Below are 15,880 nucleotides of genomic sequence, written 5' to 3'. Positions count from 1 at the left end.
GACTAAACTGCATCATCTTGCACATGGTGCTCCCAGTGGAAAACAAAGGAATGACCAAGTCACGCTCTGGAGTCTTCAACCACAACAGGCTTCTGTGGTGGTTCTGATCTCAGGGGTTCCCTGGCTCTCATCCAGCGCACCCCTGAAACCTCTAACCAACTCCCCCTACAGCTGCTCCTCTTCCTCTCATCAACCCACGGTGGCTGTGGCCATAGTGGAGGCCAAGACCCCCACCATACCCTATGCTGGCAGAGGGCAAGCAAAGAAGAGCAAAGGGCTCCGTCTTCCTGTCCCCACTTCCTCAGCTCACCACAAAGGCTGCCCATGTTAGCCTCACCCTGCCTCCTCTCCATCTTCTCTCCCTACAGCTGGCCCAAGGTATGGAATCCATTATTGCACTGTGCTGGCTTCCAGAATCCTAGAATACTGACTTCCCAGGTCTCGGGAGCCAAGGCCCAACCCTGAGGGTGGGATCCTAGGCTTGATTATCTTAAAGTCTCATCTCTGTCATCATTGACACCAGGACTAACAAAGGGGCTGAGGTCACATGAGCTTGGGACATGAACACACCTCTGGGACCCTGTCCTTAGTCACAAGAAGGAGAGTGTGCATGTACACATACATATATAAACACTCACATGCAATGCTGGCCTTTAGGAACATAGGCAAGACAATCCAGTGGGACTCACCCTTAGGGAGCCTGAATCCCCTCTCATTCTCTATAAAGGGATCTGCACAGTCCAGGTGGTCCCCAACCCCTCGTTTGTCACAGCCTCAAGGTTGCCATGGCCTGCACTGCCCAGGAAGCCTTCTTCCTGCTTAATGTGAACAGCAAAGTGCTGGGGCAGGACCACTTCACTCACACACAGTTACTGTAATGCCCATGCACGTGCTCTGTGATAGAGACTCTGGGGGCCTATCAGAGGACAGCAAGACCAGCTGCCGGTGGTACACGTTAGATGCAGAACGCAGAAGGCACACCAGAGTCTCCAATTTGTGCTGTTACTCGGAGACAGCTTTCCTACCTGCACAGTGGAAACCAAGATGGACTTCCTCCTGTCTGTCCCAAACTTTCTCTGTTCAAAGCAAACAAGCCCCTACCTTCAGAATGCCCTGATTTCCAGAAAAGAAAAACAGAGGGTATGTCAGTCCTGAGGAGGAACTGCCAGGGACATCTACAGAGAGTAAAGAGAGGGTGTGGCTCTGGACAACTGGAACCACACCAGACTCTGCCAGCAACACTAAGCTCCCAGAACTCAAGCAGCCTCTGGCTTCAATCCCGCTCCTCTTCCCTCCAACCAGGCCCTGCCCAGCACAGGCCTCTGGGAAGTATAGACCAGCCCTGGCCCTCCTTCTCAGTTTATTCCTGGCAGAAACATTAGAGAGAAGCAGACATAGACATTGCTTCTTTAATAATGTTGTGACAAAGGAGCGACTGGACAAACGCTCTGAAGGTACAGAACCGAGCAAGGCAGAAGGAAACACGTAGGAGTTGCCTTCGGTTCCAGGGGCACCCTTCACCCGACCGCCACCACCACAGTCTCTGGCAACCTCTCTGCTTTGTCAGGAGCAGTCACTTCCTTGTTCGGGGTCCTGTGCTGGCTTTTGAAAAGGAGGTCTGTTTCTGTTGGAGTCACCCTCCTGGAGTGGGGGGACAGGACATTCTCATCCATCCTTTCCTGGCACTGCCCCCAAACCCAGGTCCATAGAAGGTAATAGTAGAGCAAGGACCTAGCCTGTGGTGTGGTGGGTCACCAGTAAGAGTGGTCAGCTACCTGACAGCAAGTAGAGTTGAATTTTTTTCAGCCCCCTTCCCTGTCACTGCCAGGATGGCACATGGGAGCACGCTCTGACCTAAGGCAGGTGAATGAACCAAGTGATCTCTGAAGTGTGAGGAAAATGCAGGACAAAGTTTCCCCTTGAAGAAAAGGAAAGACCCCCCCCCAACATTCCACTGCCACAAGGCTAACCATTCCCAGAGAGTGGTCCCTGTCACCGGCAGCCAGTCAGGGCACACAGTCTTGAAACACAGTGGCTCACTGTTGTCCTCTTTGGCAAGCCCATCGTTAACCCAGAGTGCCTGGAGAGCTATGGTCCCTCTCTTTAGTCTCTTTCTATGAGAGGAAGCCTGACACAGTAAAGAGGAAAGAAGAGAGCCTCGTTGTTCCTCAGCCAATTGGTGACTCTGGACACCAGCTGACAACCAGGGTCAGAGAAAGAGAGAGACAGAAAGAGACAGAGAAGAGAGAGAGAGACAAAAATAGAGACACACAGAGAGAGGCAGGGAAGAAGCAGAGAGATAGAAAGAAAGGTATAGAGACAGAGATACAGAGAAAACAGCCCTCTCATATCCCCAAAACTAACTGAATATCAAAAGGGGCCCTGCTCCATATGCAGGCCTTCACTGGGGACTTCATCTCCTGGCTGTTCCTTCTCTCTAAGTCTTTGTTTACCACATGGAAACACAGAAGCACACACGCATGCACACACGCATGCACACACACACACACACACACACACACAGAGGGGAAGGGAGGGAGAGGGAGAGGGGGAGGGGGAGAGGGAGGGGAGAAGGAGACAGACAGACAGATAGAGACAGAGAGACAGAAAGAGAGACAGACAGACACAGAGACGAGAGTGTGTACCTTAGCCCCACAAGAAGGGCCACAGAACAAGTGATCTGGTTGGTCCCTAACTTTCCCTACAGCAGGCCTTAGGGACAGAGGAAGCTAAGGAGGAAAAGCAAAGCCAAAAAAGGACTCTGGAACGTTCTCCCCACCAGGCTGCTGAATACTGAGAAGTGGGGTGCTCTGATGGTAAGGAGGTGGCCTTTCAGCTCAGAATGCCCCCGTCAGTCCAGTGTTGTCCTCTAAGAGCTATTTTACATGGGTCTGGCACCAGATCTTCCCCCAGCCTTTTTAGACAGATGGTCATCATGGCCTGATAGCTGCCACACACACCTAGGAGCACTGTATAGTTAGCCCCTGCCCTCACTGCCCCCAAGGCAGCCCCACGACTAGAGGGACAGTTCTCTGCCCAAAGTGTCTTAGAACAGATAACATATATAATTACATTTCTCTATTTAGAGATAGATATAGACCTATACACATACTAATACACACACCCGCTCCAACACTTTGACAAACCACTCTTTCAGAGTCACATGGAGATTTACCCAGAGTCACACAGAGTCACCACAGCCATAACAGAGGCCTCTCCCATGGACCCACATACTGGTCACCCCCACCCCCCCACAGACCCAACTCTTCTTTCCAGCCTTCCAATTTGCAGAAGACTGGATTCCTCAGCTCCGGGTGGTAGGACTGGGTATCCGGCTCCATGGCCAGGGCTCCAGAAGTAAGGATCCAGGATGGAAGCCACCTGCTGGGCCAGGGCACTAGAAAGCCACACAAGAGCAGACTAGCAGCTCTAGGGCAAGCCATGCCAGCTCCCCTCGGGACAGGTCCACTGTCCCAGAACCTGAATAGAGCCCCGGACCAGCTTACAGTACATTCCTTGCTGCTGGGCCAAGAAAAGGCAGAGGGAGAAGAAAGGAGAGGGAGGGACAAGGTGCCAGAGCCATCTCCCGAATATCTGTAGACTGGTACTGAAGGACCCATGGGGCAACAGACATTACATTGCTATCACGAGTGGAGAGCCCCTGTTGCCTAGAACTGCTTAAGGCCTTGGCACTGGGGAAACATGGGTACATGGTCTCTTCCCTGATACTGGCCTTCAGAGGTAGGAATGAGCAGAAAAGGCAGATTGTATGTCCCAGAGGCTGGGGACACTAGTGGACATAGTCCTGGAATCAACTAACAGGAACTTAATGTAGGACCAACACATCTAAAGCGTGTCGAAGTACAACGCCACATACACAAGGCAGGGCTTTCCAGACTGGGGATGTGGGCTCTAAATAGTTGAGACACTCGTCCAAAGTCACAGATAGGCACAGGCAGGGTGCAGGTCCTAGCATCAGAGGGGTATTGTGTAGCAAAAGAGGCACTGGGACACCTTTTCCTGTCTTACATGTAGTGGTCCCAGGGAAAACATAGTCTGGCTCCTTCTGAGTCTTGGCCCAAGCCATCCCTTCTGGGGTGACTAAGGATAAGCAGCTGGGACCCTCACTGGACACCTCACTGGAAAGACCGACATCCTCCACAGGGCACTCTGAAAGGTCCCCTAATTGCTTCCGAGCCTGTGCTCAGCAGACAAGGCCAAGCTAAAAGCACCAGGCCTTCAGCCAAGCAGAAGGGAGAGAGGGCCTAGGGGAGGAGGGAAGGCAGGAAAGAAAGGAGAGAGGTTTGGAAGGACTCTTATGGGGAAGAGAATGGGAGAGAAGCTGGGAACTAAAGCAAGGGCCCAGAGCTTTGCAGGAGGAGGAACCCACCAGAGAGGGAGGCAGATCGGAGCCGGTGGAGAGAGGGTCGGGAGCTGCCACTCTGCCTCAGGTCCTCAAGTCTGGCATTATACACTGTCCACCCATACCCCAGGGGAGCCGGCAGGAAGGGGAGGCACCAGGCAGAGAGAGCACCCACCAATGGCACAGGGGACGGGTGGACACAGAACACATTGAGAATGCAAGGGGACAAGGCATCAAACAACACGAAACAGAACAACAACAACAAAAAAAAAAACAAAGAAAAAAAAAATCAGGGTTAGTCATTGTTCTGACTCCAGGATTGAGGCACACATTGGAGGGAGGGAGGAAAGGAGGGAGACAAGAAGACAGGGTGGTACAGGACCTCTGCTCCTCTGAAGGGCAGGTAGCTTTACCTTCTAACCCCAGTAGAGAGAGTCACCCTATGCCATCCAAAAGCCCCCTCTTCTCTCAAGACCACCCACCCCTTCTAAACCCAGGACAGCCTACCAATCTGGGACCCAAGGTCACACCCCTTGTATCCCTCAGCCCTTTGTACCTTGATCACACTAGCCTGGTTGTTTGCCCCCAGCCTTGCTAGGCTGCAAACTCTTCCCTGAGTCACTGGCTATTAGAATCTGACCTTCTCGGATGCCTCATGGGCACCTCACACTGAATTCCCTCTAAGCCAGCTCCTCCCATGTTCCCACGTGATCCAGGAACACCTCTATTATTTAGCTGTTCAGGATGAAGACCTGCCTTTGTTCTTTTCTTTTTCCTCTTACGTTCCACATCTAGCTGGTTTGTAAATCTTCCCGGCTGAACCTCTCAAACATTCTACCATTTTTTTTCCTCCCATCTCCGTGCTTCCGTCCTGATCAATAGCAGCCACCTCTGAAAGGGCCTCCCTCCTCCCATCTTGGCCACACAGATCCTTTTAGAAGAAGCCAGGTGATGTCACTGTTTGGATCAAATCTTTTCTACGGCTTCTCAGAACACACACACACACACACACACACACACACACACAAACACACGAAAACTCCAAGTTCTTAGGATCAACTGCCAGAGCAAACTTCAGCTCGCTTCATTTCCATTACCTCTAAGAGCTCATGTGGGCTGCTCTGCCGTAGCCATTGGAAGCACACTCATGCCTCAGGGGCTTTGCACAGGCTGCTCCAGATAGTGCAGCCCCTTGATGCCCGGTGAAGTCTTCCCCAACCATCCCAAGCTCCTACCCATCTTCCTCTTCCCTCTGGCACTCTCTGCTTTATCTCTAAGGCATTTAACCTTCCACTTAAAATGTTATAAGACTTTAGTGGTCCACTGTGCCATGAGGGTAAAGGTTTTATTTCTTGTCTATATTTTCCAAGATCCTAGACTACCAACCAGCCCGGATTCAAGCTCTCGTTGAAGGATGAACTGTGTGGGCCTTGATCGATCTCAGCCCTGAATGCAGAATGAACTGTAAAAGCTGCTTCTCACCTCAAGCCCTAACGCTTGATGCCAGGTTTCCACCCCATTTTCTCCACCCTCCTTGGTTTTGTGAAGAAGTATCCAGACTTTTAGATGAGCCCCAATGCTCACTGGGCCCCCAGGCCCCTCTTCTGCACACCACTCTCTTTCTCTCTTATCTCTTCCCTTGCCTACATCCACCTTCAGCTCCCCTGTCATCTGTACCTTAAAGCATTCTCGTGACACTGACCATTACAGGCAGCTTCCGATGCCTTGCTCCACACCTCAGCAACCCTCCTGTCCCCCTTTATCATAAAACCACTCCAGAGAGTAGCTGCCACGCTGTCTTCACTCCTCTTCCACCCCCTCCTGATCGCTCATGGCCTGGCTTCTGTCACCAGCACTCAACTGAAAATATGCCTTTGAAAATCCCCAGTCTACCTAATTGGCCAGCCTGGATGTGTTTCTCTCCCCACCCCCCACCCCATGATCTCACCCTCACCCTCTCTCCTTTCCCATCTTGACTTTGAAAGACACACTGCACCAGCCTCCTGTCACCACCCTGAGCATTCATACTTAGATCCTGCTACGCCTTTGCTTCCCTTGTGGCCCCTTTCCTGAGTCCTCTCTCTCCATTCCCCTTGCAAAGACCTCCTCCAAGTTCATAGCATTAACCTCCACCCTTGGGAGAAGACCCTGGAATCTACAGCTTTTCAAATCATGCAGCTCTACCTGGAAAGCCTCCCTCATCTCAAAATTGAATCCTGCAATCACTTCCTATCACATCAGCCTCTTCTCCCTCACCCTGCGTTAAGGGTCTGAACTCCTCTGTTCACAAAGCCATAGACCAGTTGTTCTCAACCTTTCCAATATTGCAATCCTTTAATACAGTTCTTCATGCTGTGGTGAGCCCTCAACCGTAAGATTATTCTCATTGCTACTTCCTAACTATAATTCTGCTACTGTCAGAAATTGCCATGTAAATGTCTTCTGGTATGTGGGATACCTGATATGCAACCATGTGAAAGGGTCATTCAGTCTCCCAAAGGGGTCACAACCAACAGGTTGAGAACTCCTGCCTGAACATACATCCTGAATACACCTCTCCACACTGGTCCATCTGTAAGCCATTGGCTGTGCTCCCTCAGTATCTGTGGCAGCATCTAGTCTCACTCACGCCTGAAGTTGGCACTCTAATCCAAGACTCCACCACCAGGGCCACCTGATAAGCATCTTCCAGATCAAAGTCATTCCTGCTTTGCTGCCTTCCTGCTATGGCATACCAGACACATCTCCAGAACTACCGCTCTAACCACGGATCATCCTCCGGACTAAACTACCTCATGATTTCTTACGTCGTGCTCAACACATCCAAGAATCTCTGTCTGAAATTTAAGACCATCCTGAGACAGGATGACAGCTGCCCTTCCTGATCTGTAGTCACTCACCGTTCTGCAAACATGCCTTCTGCCCTACAGTGAAGCCACTCCACCCAGAAAACTCAACTTTCAAGACTATACTCATCATGGCTGAACTGTATGCCAGAGTCCACTAACATCTCCCGACATCTCTAGACAGTAAGCCTCTCTCCATTTCTCTCTCATGAACTTGTTTCCATAATTCTTTTATTCCCGCCCCCCCCAAGAGCTGAGGACCAAACCCAGAGCCTTGCGCTTGCTAGGCAAGCACTCACCACTGAGTTTCTTGCCACAGATAACTTCATCCTAAAATTCTAGCTCTCTCCTCTCTCCTAAACCTGACTCCTTAAGGATAAGAAATGCATCTGTCTTCTAATATGTGCTGAAATCTCCACCTCTAGAGGCACTAGATATAGATCCAACCAATCACAGAGTCAGTAGCATGAGATACCTCACTTGCAGTAGCATGAGATACCTCACTTAGACAAACCCTCACCACCACTTCAGATCCTTATTTTCCTTTTTTCATCTTACTGCCCTGGCAGGGCTATCCAATCCAATGTCAGATGACAGTGGTGACAGCGGGTGACTATCTTTATTTTGTTTGCACTACAGGTTTCTAGTTAAAGAAACTGCTACTGCATTCTGAAAGCTTGACATAGAAAGACAGGAGTGGTGGCTGGGCCCACAGGCAATGAGTCAGGACACAGTACTGGGGCATGGAGACCAGCCAAGGAGCAGAAGGAAGATGGGAAGAGTAAACCACAGGAGAAACCAGGTCAAGGTCACGGCCTTAGGGAGGCTCTCCCGATGAGCTTCCCAGGTAACTCAATGGATTCTCACGCTTCAGCTCCTGGCAGCAGAATGTAAAAGAAGCAGAGCGCTCCACTGTGCTGGATGTCTATTCCCCTGGCTCCCAGAATGTTCTACACATTGGTTCTTCCTGGGCCTTTACCTACATAAGCAATGAAGAGTCACTAAAAGGATGATGAGGATACTGTGAAAGCAGACCCTTCCAGCACAAGAAACCTGTTCCTACAGTGCATAGACCAAAAGAGGAATTGTGTAGCCTCGGTGACCAGATAAAACTGTCCCCTGTGTGCAGCCCAGCTTATTTCCTGGCCGAGTTGATGGAGAATGGTAACAAGGTAAGGGGACAGAGACAATATTCTTCTTCCTCCTGGTGACTTCATGGCAACCAACACGTGAGTGGCTATGAAATACAGAAGTGGGCAGTGAAGCCTTCAGAAGCTGGGAGGAGAGAGAGCCTGAACAGAGACCCACTCCAAGATGGCCCTCCTCCAAGGCTATTAGCAAGATATAGGGCAGGGTTCCAGAAGGGGTAGCAAAGCCATCCTGCCCCTTCTGTCCGGAAGTCTCCTGGATCTGCTCATCGTTACACTGGGGTGTCACTGTCCTTTGGAGCCTGCCACTGCTGTATAAACACTGGGAGAATGACACATTGGGGAGCTTGGGTGGCCCTCCTCTCTCTGAAGTAAAGCTGGTAGGAGACAGTTGCTGCTGACAGAGCGAGCAAGAAGGTAGCCTAAGTCAGATGTCCCATCTGGACCACCGCACTGAGTATTCTGCCCCAGAGACACAGAGCTACAGGCCTCCGACTTTGAGACTCTAGTAAAACAAAGCTACCAGTCTGAAAAAAACAGCTCTCCACAGAGGCGAGGCCCCAACGGCCACTTTTTAATGGTATAAATACTTCCACTATGGCCCACTGAAAGCTGCCATAGAGCAGAACCAGGGAGGTGTTGGGGCACAGGTTCTTCATGCTGAAGTTCAGGAGGAGGGTGTTTCCACCCCCATGTCCAGCCTTGGGCCCAACCCAAGAGCAACTGGTTTGCTGAACTGCATCCTCAAACGAACATTTATCCTTTCCAGGGAGGGCGTCTCCTCCTGCCCTGCAGCTGGCATGGTGACTCAGCTGCCCCTAAATTTAGGAAAAGGAGCTGAGGACAGAGGCAGATGCCTGGCTTCCTCTTCTTCCTCAAGGCACCCCACCCTGTCAGCAGACAGGCTAAGCTCAAGACTCACCTCACTAGCACAGTCTCTAGGCCATCCCTGCCGGGTTTCTCTTCACAATCAAGGCAACCTTTTTTTTTTTTTTTTTTTTTTTTTTTTTTTTTTTTTTTTTTTAATTTCCTACACACTCTGGCTGTGAGCAGAAGGATCACAAACTGGAGCTGTGGGTTTCGTATAACTGTCCCTCCCGACATGGCCACTCACCACTGGCTCTTTCCTGGCCTTTCCCCCCCCAGCAGCTTCCTCTGCAGATCTCTCTCCAGAGTCGCCCACAGAGAGTAGAACAAGGACTTATGGACCAGCTGAGCAAGGAAGACCTTACCAAGAACAAGACTCCTGAAGTCCCCATCATGGTGAACATCAGACAGAGCCCCACTGTTTCAAAGCACTCTCACAGAACTCTTGAAATGAGCTTAGAGGGAAATAATACCGACCCCCCACCACCACCACCACACAAACACACACTTCTCTACAACTGTCCCAAGGCCCTGAACTTTGGGGACAGTGAACATTTTAACAGTGGGAGAGTCTCCTTTCTGCTTAAAACGTCTATCCCTCAAGTCACTGCCTCCAGAAAGCCTTCCCTGATTGACTCAGGTAGTAAGTTTTATACTGGGACCTTGGTTCTGCTGTTACTGCATAATTTGCCCTCTGTTAAAACCATCTGGTACCTATTACGTGACCAAACTGCAAACTCCCCTAGTCATGGAAAGACACTGATCTCTGAGTCCCAGTACCTGGCTTGGTGCCTAATAAATGATCTTTACAGAAGGGATGGCTGGGTGCACACTCCCAAAGACCTCCCCAGGATGAAAGTGCTGTCAAAGACCCCTAGCCTCTGCTGTGCTCACCTTTCCCTCTTCCCCAGTAGACAACAGAGACCAAACAGGGGAGGGGAAAGGGAAAAGGGGAGAGGTTTCCCAGGCCTCCAAAGCTGTTACCTGCTACCCGATGGGCTACCAGCCCTTCCAGGTTTAGCGGCTCTTCCTCTGGAGTTCGGGAGGGATCTGAAGTAGTTTCCTTTGGTGGAAGCTGAGGCTGAGCGATGAGACCAGGGAGAGAGGCTGGGGGCTCCTGAGGCCCCGCAGAGCTATGAGGGCTTGGAAGGAAGGTGGAAGAGGCTGGACTTTTTGGACGAAAACTCTGGTTGGATCCAGCTGGATGCAGTTGATAATCGTAAGGTGAGTAAGACCTGCCAGAGGAGACGGGCTCCGGGGTTCCCAGGGAATGCCCACTGGTGATATAGCCAGATCGGGACTGGGTCAGTGGGTGGGACTGGCGAGAAGACCCCAAGAGGGGCTGGGAAGAGAGTGGGGAAGCCCCTGGCCAGGCCCCAGGAACACTCTGGGACTTATGAAGAGGGGCAGCAGCCGAGGCTGGCTCCAGGTCCAGCATCAACATATTGAGGGCCTCGATGGACTGCTCAATCTCCTGCTGGGAGGCTGCCCTTGGGAACTCTGGGAGAGCGGGTATGGGGGTCTCTGCTGACAGCTGGGGGCTAGGCTTGCTGCGGGCAAGACTCTGCAGTGGGGATCTCTCCTGCTGGCGGGGAGGTGGGTGGGGCTGCTGCTGCTGCTGCCATGAATTCAGACCTCTCTGAACGGCCTCTCGGCTGCTGCCCCCACGGGCTGGAGCTTGGGGCAGCTGGGGCTCCACATCTGGAAAGGACTGGGATCGGAATAGACCACTGGGGTCACAGCCACAGTGGGTGCTGGTCACCTGTTGTGACCAGGCTGGGTGGGGTCCCTCACGCTGGTAGCCAGCTAAACCCTCCTGAGCGGAGTAGGAGGGTCGAATGGGGGCCGAGTGACTGCTGTGGACAGGTACCACCCGGTTGGCAGCCTCATAGGGGTAGCCTCCACCATTGAGCATAGGTTCTGTGGAATAGGGTTTGTCCAGACCATTGGTCAGTGGGGACAGGGTCTCTGGGTAGCCACCTTCGCTGGTGTTGGTGACCCCATCCAGGGAGGACAGCGTGCCCATGCTGCCTCCACTCTGCCCATCCTGGATGGGTAGCTCATCATCCAGAATGTCCGTCTCCCGCTCAGATGCCAGGGCCCCACCGTTGACATGAACCTGGGCTGGGACAATGTGGCGGCCAGGGGAGGACACAGTCGGGCCCCCACCTGGGTGGGATCTGAGTTGCTGAGCCCGGTACATGGCGCCTTGCTTCTCTCGATCTACACCAAAGCCACTTAATAGGCGATCCAGCTCTTTCTTCTCCTGAGGACTCAGGGCAGCAGGGGCAGTGGTAGCCCCAGAGACTGGCTCATCAGTCTTATCTGTCTTAGTCGAAGCTGTGGAGTTCCCGGAGTCACTGCTCACAGACAGTGTGTGTTCCACGTGGTTGGGAGTGGCTGACAGGACAGGCCGTGCAGTAGTGACAGGCCCCGAACTGCCATTCAGGGAATCCTTCTTCTTCACTTTGGCATACAGGCTCCCATCCAATGGCCCTTGGGTGTGACCCACCACTTCTGCAAGGACAGCAAGGGAGACAGCAGGCAGCACATGTCAGCAAAAAGCAGGAGCAGTCATCGGTCATATTTCCCAAAAAGGAGCTAAAAGACCCCCCCATTCCCTGAACCCCAAATCTCTTCTTAGAACCCTGCAGATGGCAAAGAGGAAGTACACCAGTGGCCCCGGCCAAGTTTTTAGGGAGAGTTCTCACTTGCACTCAGCTCCAAGCAGGTATAGCATAAGACTGACCAGACTGTACCAGGCCAGTGCCCAGCTGTGGTACACTGCCAGCTTCCAAACCAGAGAGGCACAGATTACACCATGGGCCTTAGCAACCTTCTTTTAATATGAGGGTGAGAAGCTAGAAAGACAGCTCAATGGGTAAAGCATTCCTTGCACAAGAATGAGGAGCTGAGTTCAATCCTCGGCACTCACATTAAAAACAAAACAAAATAGCCAGAGACAGATAAATCCCTGGGTCAGCCAAATTGAATAGGCATGATACTACCAGTCAAGTGAAAGACTCTGTTTCAAATGATAAGGTAGAGAGAGATTGAGGAAGAGACACTCCGTGTTGTCCGATGGTCTCCATGTGCACATGTGCACACATGTACACACACACACACACACACACACACACACACACACACACGAAATAAGATGGAGACAGTAATAGAATCATGTTGAATCATATAAGACCAGCCCCTATTCACTGAACTCAGTGCACTTCCAGCTGAAAGAGTTGATGCCCTGCTCTGGTATCATGATAAGACGCCAGCTAGTGGAAGGCATGACTTCCGTTAACATGAGCACCATTCATTACTGAAAGGGACATCCTGAGCCTGCTCAGTCCCTACAGTACCCACTTCAGGAAGCTTCCTCTACTCCCATTGTAGGAGTCCTGCCCTGGACTAGAGGCAGAAAGGCAAGGAGATGAGGTATTTCCTCAAATAGAAGCACATGGAAGGTTTAAGTATGAAGACCCAGACCTCCCCTGAAGATAACCTTCAAGCAGAGAAGTCAAGGAGAGTCCCAGAGGACAGCAGGAAGACATGTAGGACATGGAGGTTCATACAAGAGACCCAGTCAATCCCCGGGGTCGGGGTGGGGGGGAGCCCTTAATAGAGGGGAGCTGGAGAGTATCAGGGGTACTAGGGGCCTGGGCAGGATCCACCCATGCTCAGTGTTGGGCTGGGGAGTCACAGTTAAGGCTAAGACAAACTGGCCCTCGCCTTCCACACTTTAGCTCAACACAAAGACTTGGCCAGAACAGTTCAGACAATGTCATTCTTCCCGCCCACTGTCACATTTCCAGAAGTTTCTCCATATTTTCCCCAGAGCACTGTTCCATCCTCAAGGACCCCTAGTACATTATCAGCAGGCTTAGTGCAGGACGTCTAGGCCAATAAGGAAGGGAAGAAGAATCACAGCGGGATAGAGGACCTCTCCCTGCCCCCAAACAAGCCTTCCCATCCCTGCAGCTCCCTGAATGGGAAGGTTGGACTTCAGCACTTGAGTACCCATGCCAAACAGGAAAAGTCCTGTCCCTACAGAGGAGGGCAAGGGAGGGGTGCTAGGGCTGGGCCAGAGCAGTAGTGGGAGCATCTTCAGTATGAAGTCCTAGGGGTGTCCTTTTGTCTGCAGAGTAGCTCTGAGCACCCCCCCCCCGCCCCCAGGGTAACACTTTCTCCAAAAGGAAAAAGTGAGTGTTGAGTGGCCTGGGGCCAGAGGGCTGACTCAGAAACAAGGGCTGCCCCGCCCCCGCCCAGGCAGCTCAATGACTTCACACCCTAAGGAGTCAGCAGCCCAGCCCCAGCCCTCCCACCCCACTTCCCCCACCCCCACATGTCTCCTCCTGACTCTCCAGTCCAGACCCTAGGTGGCAGAGAAAAAGACACCTCCCAAAAGGATGGAGGGAGACACCTCCCTAACTCCAGCTAGGATCCCCTGGTCTCACACACACACACACACACACACACACACACACACACACACGCCATAGAAGTCAGTCAGTCGGTCAGACATGGCGCGATGTGCCCACCAGGTGCTCACAGAAAGCTGAGAAGCACAGTGGGAAGCGGGCCCTGTGTACATGTCCAACCCCCAGGTTATGCTAGGATACAGAGCCCATCTCCACGTGTGAGATGTGTTACCAGGCACTTGACACATGAAGTGTTGCAAGTCCTGCAACTCAAGTAGGATTGTGCCTCCAGGAAAGATGGAGAAACAGAGGCAGACATTGGCAAAAGAATTCATTAAAAATATGTGGTACCTGTCAAAGCCAGGCTCTTGGTGAGAACTAATTTACTTTAACGAGCATGAAATCTGGATTCCACAACTATTTTCTTACATTACTTACACCCGGGGTGGGGGGTGGGGGTGGGGGTGGGAAGAAGGGAGGGAGCAAGAGAGAGAGGGAAAAAGAGAGGGAGGGGGAGAGAGCGGGTGGGGAACGAACACACAAAAAGTCAGGAATAATCCAAAATAAATATTTGAATTTAAAGCCACAAACACTTCAAGAAATACAAATGATCTTGCTATACCCAAGAATTATCCCTCAGGCCAGAAATGAGAGCTGCTGAAAACAAACCCTCTTACAGAAGCTTATGGCCAAAAGCAGTGATCAGGCAACCACAGAACAGGCATGTCACAATCAGTGCTCCTGTGCACGAGGGCCCACACGCCACAGGCCACCATATGCCACTCAAGAGTTCTCAGAGATGCTGGCTAGACAGCACAGCCACACCTTCCACACATGCCCTGCAGGTCTGCAGACCAACAACTCTGTCCCCGGATTCCACGGAGGCTTTAGAACAGCAACTGGCACCAAACAACACAGGGCAATTCTGCCCAACAGCCCAGGATCCCAGGGCTATGGCCTGAGAATGCCACCAGCCTACCCTGGGCCAGACTCCTAAAGGAAACTGGAGCCTGTATGGCTGCCTCTCTATCTTCTTTGCCTGTGTCTCCAGAGGAGTAAAGTATAGGACAGGAGACTTCCCTCTCTGGCCCCTCTCTGGCCCTGTCTTTCTGAAAACTGACTCCCTGTTTACTGGCTGCACCCGGAGGGGCAAGTGCCAAAGAGCTACCATTCACAGGGATTTCTGAGGTGGTCTCTGGAGGGTAGGTCCCTTGGGCCAGTGGGCAGGAAGAGTTGCCTTCCCTCCTGTGAGCCTAGACAGATGCAGACCCTCCATGGAGGGTACAGAGGAGATGCCATCATATCCCTCAAGCCAGGGTTCCTCTACAGGCTCTACACAGCCCACCTGCCCTACCCTGAAGCATCTTCACTCAACTATGAGAGCCACTGGTGACGGTCCATTCTGAGAACATCTGGACCATACCAGCATCTACCCAGAAGTTTGTACAAGGAGAGTGGTCCCTAAGGCAGGCAGGAGCACACAGGCTGATTCTTACCTTCAGCGCCTAACCTCTCAGCCCCTCCCGGCTCCTCCTTTCTTCTCCTAGCCAGGGCTCACTCTTCATTGATTTTGAAAATGTCAATATTAAGCTTGTTCTGCCATGTAACTCATCTCACATTACTATTGGGCTATTGTTCACTGCAACGTCCGGAATATCAACTGTCAAGCCACTGAGTCTTACGAAGAAAATCGAAGAGGTGTAAATTATTTAATTAAATACTGTTTGCTAAATATAAATGAATGCAAACATCTCTTGTCCTCCAGGAGGGAGCTAGTTGCTCCTGGCTGCCTAGTGCTGACTAAAGAGGCCCCACCCTCCAGCTGCCACAGAACCTTCCCTGAGTGGCCCTCTACCTTGTAACAAGGGCAAAAGCAAGGACATGCAGGCCTACCCGGCAGGGCTTCACTGATGGCCCAGCAAGCAGTTACTCAACCTGTGGAGCACTCTGACCCTTCCTCCTCCTCTTAGGGACACCCAGGTCAGTGCTGTCAGCCCCCCCCCCATGCCAGGACACACACTCTCCAGCTCTCTCTTCCCACCACAGTCACATTAAAACCTATTTAGCAGGACCACAAGAAGCTGGAACACTTCTGAAGGCTGGTTTCAATCCATCAAAGCAGGAAGGGCAAAAGAGAAAGGCAGACACCAGAGGATAGGGGTGGGATAAAACGATGGCAGGGAGACAAGAGGGACCTGTGGGAGCTTGGGGGAGGGGAACTAAGGCTCCTTAACT

General features: G+C 51.9%; 1 protein-coding gene across 21 annotated transcripts in view; it reads right to left on the bottom strand.

Annotated features, from left to right (window-relative positions):
* Tns1 (tensin 1) overlaps window positions 1-15,880 on the bottom strand; it is a 213,342-nt gene that overhangs the window by 32,575 nt on the left and 164,887 nt on the right. For 12 of the 21 annotated variants that reach the window (XM_076931682.1, XM_076931683.1, XM_076931685.1 and 9 more), the window contains 2 exons: window positions 10,209-11,741; window positions 4,391-4,474 (listed from right to left, as the gene is read on the bottom strand). In XM_076931682.1, the coding sequence (XP_076787797.1) occupies window positions 4,391-4,474; window positions 10,209-11,741 (1,617 nt within the window). The remainder of the gene's footprint in view (window positions 1-4,390; window positions 4,475-10,208; window positions 11,742-15,880) is intronic. The other 9 variants (XM_076931688.1, XM_076931691.1, XM_076931689.1 and 6 more) reach the window with 1 other exon arrangement.

Source organism: Arvicanthis niloticus, chromosome 3 (genome assembly GCF_011762505.2).
Source record: "Arvicanthis niloticus isolate mArvNil1 chromosome 3, mArvNil1.pat.X, whole genome shotgun sequence".
In the NCBI taxonomy this organism is placed as follows: Eukaryota; Metazoa; Chordata; class Mammalia; order Rodentia; family Muridae; genus Arvicanthis; species Arvicanthis niloticus.
This window is presented reverse-complemented; position numbering and strand designations above follow the sequence as displayed.